Below are 9,538 nucleotides of genomic sequence, written 5' to 3'. Positions count from 1 at the left end.
GGGGAGGGCAGGGGTCAGGGGAGGGCAGGGGTCAGGGAAGGGGAGGGGAGGGGAGGGGTCAGGGAAGAGGAAGTGAAGGGGGCGTGGCCTGGTGGTGTGGCAGGGATGGAGGGGGTGTGGTCAAGGCAGGAGGAGGAGACAACCGGGGCGTAGGGGGCGTGGCCTTAGTAGAGGGGCGGGGTCTGGAAGTGGGACGTGGGCGGGGAAGAGGGCGTGGCGGTTGTGGAGGGGCGGGGCCTGTGTGGTTGGGTGGGGCCCAGGATGTGGGCAGGGGCGTGGCCAAGATGTAGAGCATGCGTGTGGGCGGGGGTAGAGGGCGTGGCCTGCGTGGAGGGGCGTGGCCGGGATGTGGGTCTTGGCTATGTGTGAGCAGGACAGGGGCGGGGCCTTGGAGGGGCGGGGCATGGGCGGGTGGGGGAAGAGGGCGTGGCCAGTGCGGAGGGGCGGGGCCTGTGTGGTTGGGTGGGGCATGCTGGCGTGGGCGGGACAGAGGGCGTGGCCAGCGGAGGGGCGTGGTCAGGCAGGGCGGGATTCCCTGGCTTGGGTCTGGCTGGTGACTCAGCCCAGGCGTGGGGTGTCAGGGCTATTTAGAGGCTGTGACCCCTGCTCCTGGGACCCCTGCCTCCTGCTGAGTGTGTGTGTGTGTGAGATCTGTGTGTCAGGTGTGTGTGTGGGTGTGTCAGGCCTGTATGAGGTGTCAGATCTGTGTGTCAGGTGTGTGATGTCAGATCTGTGTGTCAGGTGTGTGATGTCAGATCTGTGTGTCAGGTGTGTGATGTCAGATCGTGTGTCAGGTGTGTGATGTCAGATCGTGTGTCAGGTGTGTGATGTCAGATCGTGTGTCAGGTGTGTGGTGTGGGTCAGATCTGTGTGTCATGCCTCTATGAGGTGTCAGATCTGTGTGTCAGCCTGTGCATGTGTCAGCCCATGAGTCACCCGGCTCCCCGTGTCCTTCCAGACTCTTCCCGGGTGGTGACCCGGTGCTCTGGCAGGTGACCGGGTTTATTTCTGCCCCTGGAATAGGCAGCTATGAGTCCCGAGGATGATTGCAGGCTCCCCACACACACACCGGCCTGGGGCAGCCGGGCAGCGCAGGCCGGGCCTGGCATGCAGGGCCCAGGCCCAGCCACACACAAGGGGGCACCCAGACCTGCGCCCCACACCGGCCGTGACCCCAGCGCCTGGCCGGGACAGGTGCCGAGAGGCTATGGATAGTGAGCGAGCCGGAAAAGCCGGCAGAGGACGCCTGTCATCCCAGCTGCTCAGGAGGCTGAGATCTGGAGGATCGGGGTTCGAGGCCAGCCTGGGGCAGGAAAGTCTGTGAGGCTCTCATCTCCAATGAACACCTACCCACCCCCCAAAAAAGAGCCAGGAGTGGCGCTGTGGCTCAAGTGGCAGAGCACCGGCCTTGAGCAAAAGAAGCTCATGGACAGCGTCCAGGCCCAGTCCTGGGGCTTGAACTCAGGGCCTGGGCGCTGTCCCTGAGCTGCTTTTTGCTCAAGGCCTGGTGCTCTACCACTTGCACCACAGCTCCTCCTAAGCCTTTTTACTTTTATTCAATAGTTCACTGGAGATCAGAGTCCCATAGACTTTTCCTGCCCGGCACTGGCCTGGAACCACGATCCTCCAGATCTCGGCCTCCTGAGGGGCTGGGATGACAGGCGTGAGCCACGCGCACTGGTGCTGTCAGTGACTATTTCGGGCTGGTTACAGCAAACCCTAGTGAGGAGCCCTGAGGCCTGGACAGGACTCATGCAGCAGCAGCAACAACAACAAAACAACAAAGCCGCAGAAGATTGGCGGAAGCGAGAGTAAGCGAGTACTGACTGGTGTCTGTCTCTAAATCCGTGATTATGGAACGCAGCCCTCATGCCCAGACGCTCATTCAACAGCTATTCCTTTCCTTCCCCTTCCAGCACTACACTGAACAGAGTCTCACGGACTTTCCTTTCCCAGGGCTGGGCCTCAAACCACCATCCTCGAGATCTCAGCCTCCACCGAGAGGACAGAGGTTCAGGGCCTCTGAGCCTTGGCCACAGGACATTGGTATTTCTCTCTCTGTCTCTGTCTGTCTCTCCTCCCCTGCTTCCTCTCTCCTTAAAAATAGATCTTCCTGCAGTGGCTTCTGTTCTTTTGCAAGACACAAGCCTCTCTCCCCCCCCACCCCTCCTCCCGGTTGGGGATTTTGTCTGGTCTCCCCCTCAGTGTGAGTTGGGGTGGTTTCCTCCAAATAGAACTGCTGGCTAAGGGTTTGGCCAGACACACTGGACAGACAGACGAGTCTTACTACCCGCTGTTTCTAATAAAACAACAACAAAAACCACCCAGTCAAGTAGGAAAGCCGAGGAAGGGAATGACCCTATCCTAGCCCGGCCTGGAGGCTCACACCTGTAATCCCAGCCACCCAGGAGACACAGCCCTGGGCTACATAGCAAAATCCTAATCTCACAACAACCACCACCCACCCTGAGCTGGGGAGATGGCTCTGAAAATCCTTCACTCATTCATCAGAGTTAAACTATGGCGTCCTAACAGATAGCATGTAATTCCTTAAAATCAGAAAAGTTAAAAAAAAAAAAAAAACAGAGACCTGTAAAGACAAAATCAACAAAAGGAAAAGAACTGTTAAAAGTCCTAAGGAAAGAAATACTAAGAGCACCAGCCTTGAGCAAAAGAAGCTCAGGGACAGCGCCCAGGCCCTGAGTTCAAACCCCAGGACTTGTACACAGACACCTATGGGAAAAAAAATAAAATAATAAAGAAACCACAGTGAAATCACACTTCCCATCCACACCCAGAAGGACTAGATTTGTTTGAAAAAAACAAGACGTGTGAGAAAGGAAGTTGATCAGGAACCCACACTCAAACGGTGGCTACCATTTTATTTTTTGTTTTTTTTGCCAGTCCTGGGGACTTGAACTCAGGACCTGGATACTGTCTGTCCCTGGGCTTCTTTTTGCTCAAGGCTGGTGCTCTACCACTTGAGCCACAGCGTCACGTGTGGCTTTTTTGCCGATTTCCTTGGAGATCAGAGTCTCAGGGACTTTCCTGCCCGGGGCTGGCCTCGAACCGCGATCCTCCGGATCTCAGCCTCCCTGAGCAGCTAGGAGGACAGGCGTGAGGCGGGGTGGCTCAGCTAGAATGGACCTAGAAGGGGTTCTTTTCTGAGGAGAAGCCACCAAAAGGCCCCTGGCCCGTGTGAGTTTTGGGCAATGGCAGCCAGTGGCAGTTGGGACTGCAAATCACCCAGCACCTTGGAGGATGAGGGGCTGACCTCTTCCCCTTTCACTTCCCGATGCTCCACGGCCAGCTTGAAATGGAAATTTCCACCTCAAGATGGAGACGGTGAATACTACCGCTGAGTACCGGTGGCTCGCGCCCGTCAGTCATCCCTACCACCCGGGAGGCTGAGAGCCGGAGGATTGTGGTTGGAGGCCCAGCCCTTGGCAGGAAACGTCCCAGAGACTTATTTATTCATTTGGCCAGTCCTGGGGTTTGAACTCAGGGCCTGGGCGCTGTCCCCGAGCTGCTTTGGGCTCAATCAAGGCTGGCGCTCTACCACTTGAGCCACAGCGCCACTTCCGGCTTTTCTGCTCACTCATGGGAGGTGAAGAGTCTCACGGACTTTCCCACCTGGAGGCTGGCCTCCAGCTGTCATCCTCCAGATCTCGGCCTCCTGAGGTGGCTGGGATGACAGGCAGGAGGCGCCAGACATGGCCTCATTCCTGAATCGATGTTGCTATCTCTGTGTGTGTGTTTGGAGTGTGGAATTTCCCTCCACGTGATCCTGCCGGGCAGGGGAAGGGGGGAGAGAGAGCCTCACATCCAGGACAGGAGATGAAGCCCAGGGCTGGTAGGGCAGCATACACCTGTAGTCCCGGCTCCCTGGGGAGACAGGATCAGCCTTGCCACAGGAAATGCAATGCGGCTGAGTGTGTCCTGACTTCTGTCCCCTCCTCTCCCAGGCCCGGGGGGGGGGGGGGGAGAATTCGCTGTGAAAGCAAAAAAAAAAAAACAAACAACACACTCACAAAAACACTCCCCAAAAGCCCATTCTGCAGCTTCAAACCCCAAAGGGGAAGTCTTGGGGTTTTCTCAGCTTCCCCACCCTGAACCCCACACCCCAAGCTCACGCTTGCACACAGGGTGCTGGGAAGTGGAGGGGGGTGGGTTCGAATCCTGGTGGGTGGGCGACTCATGCCCATCACTGTGGAGGCTGCGATCCGAAGGATTGAGGTTGGAGGCCAGCCTCCAGGTAGGAAAGTCCGTGAGACTCTTTATCTCCAGCAAAGCAGCCCAAAGCCCTGAAGTGGAGGTGTGGATCAAGGGGTAGAGTGTGAAAAGCTGAATCAAGAGCTGGAGGTCCTAAGTTCAAACGCTAGTACTGGCTCGTGTGTTTGCACACACACACACACACACACACACACACACACACACACACACACAGCTCCTTGGGACCTTCATTTGGTTCCTAGCGTGTCTTTGTGTGTGTGTTGGCCAGGCCTGGGGCTTGAACTCAAGGCCTGGGTGCTGTCCCTGAGCCTCTCTGTGCTCACAGCTGGCGCTCTACCCCTTGAGCCACAGCGCCACTTCCAGCTTTTTCCAAGTAGTCTATTGGAGATCAGAGTCTCACGGACTTTCCTGCCCGGGGCTGGCCTCCAATCTCGATCCTCCAGATCTCAGCCTCCCAAGTAGCCGGGATGACAAGCGTGTGCCTCAGTGCCCGGAAAGCCAAGGGTGAATATTCAACCCATCTCCCCCCCCCACCCCCAGACTCGAGTCAGGTCTCAGATCCCAAGCACCAATCTTTTACTGGGGGAGAAGGAAAACGATCAGCAAATTGTGGTTTGGGCTTTAAGCCATCGATTCGAATCTGGGGCCCAAATGACTCAACCTCCAAAAATAAGTCTTTTCTCTTCAGAGGTGTTAAAGAACAACTCGCCAAGACCCATGGATTCCCCCCAGACTCCTGTGGCCCCCGCGACCTCTCCCAGCCCCGCAACAAAAGACAGAAATAGACGTCGAGTGCATGTTCACGTATGTTCATATGTTTTTATGCATGTATAGTACATCACATATATAACACGCAGGGCTGGCAGGGTGGCTCAGTGGTAGAGCGCTGGCCTGGCATGCCTGAGGCCCTGGGTTCCATTCCTCAGCACCCCATAAGCAGAAAAAGCCAGAAGCGGCACCTCCGCCTCCTCCGAGGAGGCTGAAGTCTGGAGGATCGCGGCGCGAGGCTGAGCCAGCCTAAGAGATTCCACAGGCCTCTTTCCTGTGCCACAAACCGGCGAAGAAACACCAAGCAGGAAACAGAGCATGGCTCGGGGGAGGGGGAGTGAGCACGCTAGGCCCGGAGGCCTGAGGCCCTGAGTTCGAGATCTGGGGCACCAGGGAGGAGGATGGGGGGGGGTTAGAGCAGGACAGACCTGTTCCCTTCACTCGTGTCCAGGGTGTGCGAGGCCCCAGGCATGCTCTCGGACCTGGGGGATTGGGGTGGATCGGAGCCCGCTAGCCACTTTCTGGCCAGCTGGCGGAGGTAGCCACGGAACCTGTCCCCCGCGAAAGTGTAGATAATGGGGTTCAGGCAGCAGTGGCTGAAGGCCAGAGTCTCGGCCAGGGTGAGGGCCAAGCGCAGCTCGCGGCGGGCGGTGCAGTCAGGGAAGAAATCAAAGAGCCTGAGCGTGTCCAGGACCAGGAGCACTTGATAAGGAGTCCAGAAGACCAAGAAGGCCACCACCACCAGCAGCACGAGGCGGAGGGCCCGGGTTTTCCGGGGATCGCGGGCCACGCACAGCACCCGCGTGATGCGACACGAGCAGAAGGTGAGTACTAGCGCGGGTAGCGCGAAGCCCAGCAGCGTGGTCTCCACGGCGCGCAGTACGGGCCACACCAGCTGCAGGGACGCAGGGTAGACGCCCAAGCACTCGCCCTGGCTGCGGCCTGTGAACATGAACTGCGGGGCAGCGGCCAGCAGCGCGGCCCCCCACACCCCCAGACTGCGGGTCACCCCGTGGGAGGCTGATCGCCCCCCCAGGGCCGCAGCTGGCCGCACGATGGCCACGTAGCGATCCACGCTGATGAGGGTCACGAAGAAGACCCCCGCGAAGAAGCCCACGAAGAAGAGCGTGGTGACCAGGGCGCATGCGGCGTGGGGCAGGCCCGTGGGGCTGATCACGTAGTGCGTCCACACGGGCAGCGTGGCCACGAAGAGCAGATCGCTCAGGGCCAGGTTGAGCAGGTACACGTCGGTCACGCCGCGTGTCCGCCTGCCCGGCCCGCAGCCCACGGCCAGCACCACCAGCGTGTTCCCCACCAGCCCCACGGCGAACACGAGTGAGTACCACACCGGCAGGAAGAGGGCCCCCAAGGCCACCACGTCCTCCAGGGAGCAGGCTTCAGCTGATGTGTCGTACTCAAAGTTCTCGAGGTCGTAGGCCGGTTCGGAGGTGGCCATGTTTGAGCTGGTGAGCTGGGAAGCCTGGGGTCAGGAGAGGAAGAACCACGGGGTAGGGAGGAGGGATCAGGCCCCCATCATCACAGCTACTCGGGAGGCTGAGGTGTGGAGGATCGCGGGTGGAGGCCGGCTGCCTCCAAAGCAGGAAAGGCCCCATTGAGACTCAGATCTCTCTCTCTCTCTCTCTCTCCCAGGGAAACCAGCAACCCAAAGCAAGCGTGGCTCTGTGGCTCAGGTGGGTCGAATGCCAGCCTTTGAGGGAAAAGCAGTCCCAGGACAGCGCCCAGGCCCTGAGTTCAAGCCCCCAGGCCTGGCAAAATGGAAGAGGAAATTCTCGGGGGGCCCAAAAGCTTGGAGGAAGACAGGAAGCTCCTGCTAGATCTCCCAAATGCCACCATCAGCATCACCATTATTATTGTTATTTTTATTATTTTTTGGTCGGTCGTGGGGCTTGAACTCTGGGCCTGGGCGCTGTCCCTCAGCTCTTCAGCTCAAGGCAAGCGCTCTACCCCTTGAGCCACAGCGCCACTTCCGGTTTCCTGGTGGTTCATTGGAGAGAAGAGTCTCACGGACTTTCCTGCCTGGGCTGGCTTTGAACCGTGATCCTCAGATCTCAGCCTCCTGAGTAGCTAGGATGACAGGTGTGAGCCACCAGCGCCTGGCTCACCATTATTATTATTCGATCCAGGGGCTTGAACTCAAGACCAGGGCACCATCCCTGAGCCTTTTTTGCTCTGCTCAAGGCTGGTGCTCTACCCTGTGGAGCCATCGCTCCAGTTACTGCCTGTATCGTATTCCCTTATCTTCTTCTCTTTTGGCTTCACGGAAGATAAGCATCTCATGGATGTCCCTGCCTTGGGCTGGGCCTTCAACCGCGATCCTCCGGATCTCAGCCTCCCGAGTGGCTAGGATGACACAGGGTGAGCCACCGAGCACCGGCTCCAGTACTTCTAATACTCAGTACTTGTAAAACTCTTTTCCATCACCCACCCTTGGAAGAAGAAAGAGGCGGAGGCCCGAGCTTGAAGTTTGTTGATTGGCTTTGGGACACACATAAGTGGACCTTCCCCCCTCCTCCCTCCCCTCCCCTCCCCTCCGGCCTGGGGAGCCTGAGCCCCGCCCCCAAACCACCCACACAGGTGTGTCTGTGTCCACCTGGCACAAAGAGGAAGAGGAGGAAGAAGAGGAGCCACACACCTGTCAGTCTGGGCAGACACAGCTCAGAGTTCACCGTGGACTGAATTGAATCTCTGTCTCTGTCTCTCCGGTCCCTTAGGCGCTGTGTCTTTATTCGGCCCATTAGCCAATCACGTCTGGCTTCCTGTGAGGCCGGGGCGGGTGTCTCTATCTTTAGACACTGCCGGGAGGGCCGGCTCGGTTGCAGCCTGCTGCAGACAGGACTGAGCCCAGGAAGAAAGCGGGGAAGGAGGGAGCGCTGGGATTGGATCTCCCGGCCCTGGAGATGAGTGGGAAGCTTGATGGTGTGGCTGAGATGTGTAGCTCCCTCTCTTAATCCAGGCTGGCCATGTGTTGGGGCGGCTCATGCCTGTCGCTCCAGCTACTGGGGAGGCTGAGATCTGGAGGATCATGATTCAAAGCCAGCCCGAGGCAGGAAAGTCCGAGAGACTCTCATCTCCCATATATATATATATATATATATAATTGGTCGTGGGGTTTGAACTCAGGGCCTGGACGCTGTCCCTCAGCTCTTCAGCTCAAGGCTGGTGCTCGACCACTTGAGCCACAGCGCCACTTCCAGTTTTCAGGTGGTTCCTTGGAGATCGGAGTCTCCTGGACTTTTCCTGCCCAGGCTGGCCTCCATCCATGATCCTCCACCTCTCAGCCTCCTGGGTAGCAGGGATGACAGGCGTGAGCGGCTGGTGTCCAGCTTAGGGCTCTCACCAGGAGTCCGTGCCTGACGGTGACGGTCATTCCCCACCTTCACCACCAGAGGGCGCGCCAGGCCCAGGACTCCCGAGTGACAGAGGCGATCATTCCCCACATCCACCACGGGAGGGCGCGCCAGGCCCAGGATTCCGTGAATGACGGTGACCACCATTCTCCACCGTGACCAGGAGAGGGCGCCCCAGGCCCAGAGCTGGGTTTGTTCTGTATTTGCTTTTCATTTATTACTAATTAGTGTTTATTTTACTTCTTTCCTTATTATGTCTTCGTAGCGATCATTGGTTCCCTTTATTAGCTCATTTCCTTGCAATTATTATTGTTCATTATGCATATACTTTACTTCTTTGATTATTTGTGGGTTTTCTTTTTGGTGTTTTCTTGGGTTTTGTCGGTCCTGGGGCTTGAACTCAGGGCCTGAGCGCTGTCCCTGAGCTCTTGTGTGCTCAAGGCTGGGTGCTCTACCACTTGAGCCACAGCACCACTTCTGGCTTTTTCTGTGTCTGTGGTGCTGAGGAATCGAACCCAGGGCTTCATGCATGCTAGGCGAACGATCTACCACTGAGCCACCTGCCCCAGCCCCTTTTCTGGCTTTTTGGAGATGAGTCTTCATGCACTTTCCTGCCCTGGCCGGCTGTGAACTGCACTCAATCAGATTCACAGCCTTCTGAAGAACTGGGATTACAGGCGGGCGCCTCAGCGCCTGGCCCCATGACACACTAGGGTCTCCATTTCCCATCACTCACTAGCCGTTTGCCGCTCATCCAGGTGTAGAACGTCATTATGCATAGGCTTTGAGAGTGCGTGTGTTTTTGTGCTCTTCCTGGGATTTGAACACGGGGCCTGGGCCAGTCTGTGGTATCGATCTCATCAGAACACGGCAAGGCCGATGTCCTCGGAGCTCCACGGGACCGGAGCTCCTCTAAAAAAAGAATAAAATCTTCTCCCTGTGACAGTTTTTCACCCAAGTGGATGAAAACACAAGTCAAATACAAGTAAAGCAACGCAGTTCCGGCTCGGCCCGGCAGGTGGCGCTGACGACGCCTCCCAGGAGCCCCGCCCACCCAGGAGCTCCGCCCATCGGCACCGCCCCTCGCCACGCCCACCTGCCTCGCCACGCCCACCGAGGGAGCGACCGCGGGAGGCGGGGCCAGGGAATGGGCGGGGCCGCGTGCGTCC

General features: G+C 57.9%; 1 protein-coding gene across 1 annotated transcript; it reads right to left on the bottom strand.

Moving 5' to 3' along the window:
• Positions 1–5,372: 5,372 nt before the first annotated feature.
• Cx3cr1 (chemokine (C-X3-C motif) receptor 1) lies at positions 5,373–7,716 on the bottom strand. Its single transcript, XM_013030206.1, has 2 exons — positions 7,655–7,716; positions 5,373–6,481 (listed from the first exon to the last, which is right to left on the bottom strand). Exon 2 carries the CDS (start codon positions 6,455–6,457, stop codon positions 5,414–5,416), a length of 1,044 nt encoding a protein of 347 aa, XP_012885660.1. The 5' UTR covers positions 6,458–6,481; positions 7,655–7,716; the 3' UTR covers positions 5,373–5,413.
• Between the last annotated feature and the right edge of the window lie 1,822 nt (positions 7,717–9,538).

The sequence above is a fragment of the Dipodomys ordii genome, unplaced genomic scaffold (assembly GCF_000151885.1).
Source record: "Dipodomys ordii isolate 6190 unplaced genomic scaffold, Dord_2.0 Scaffold128, whole genome shotgun sequence".
Lineage (NCBI taxonomy): Eukaryota > Metazoa > Chordata > Mammalia > Rodentia > Heteromyidae > Dipodomys > Dipodomys ordii.
This window is presented reverse-complemented; position numbering and strand designations above follow the sequence as displayed.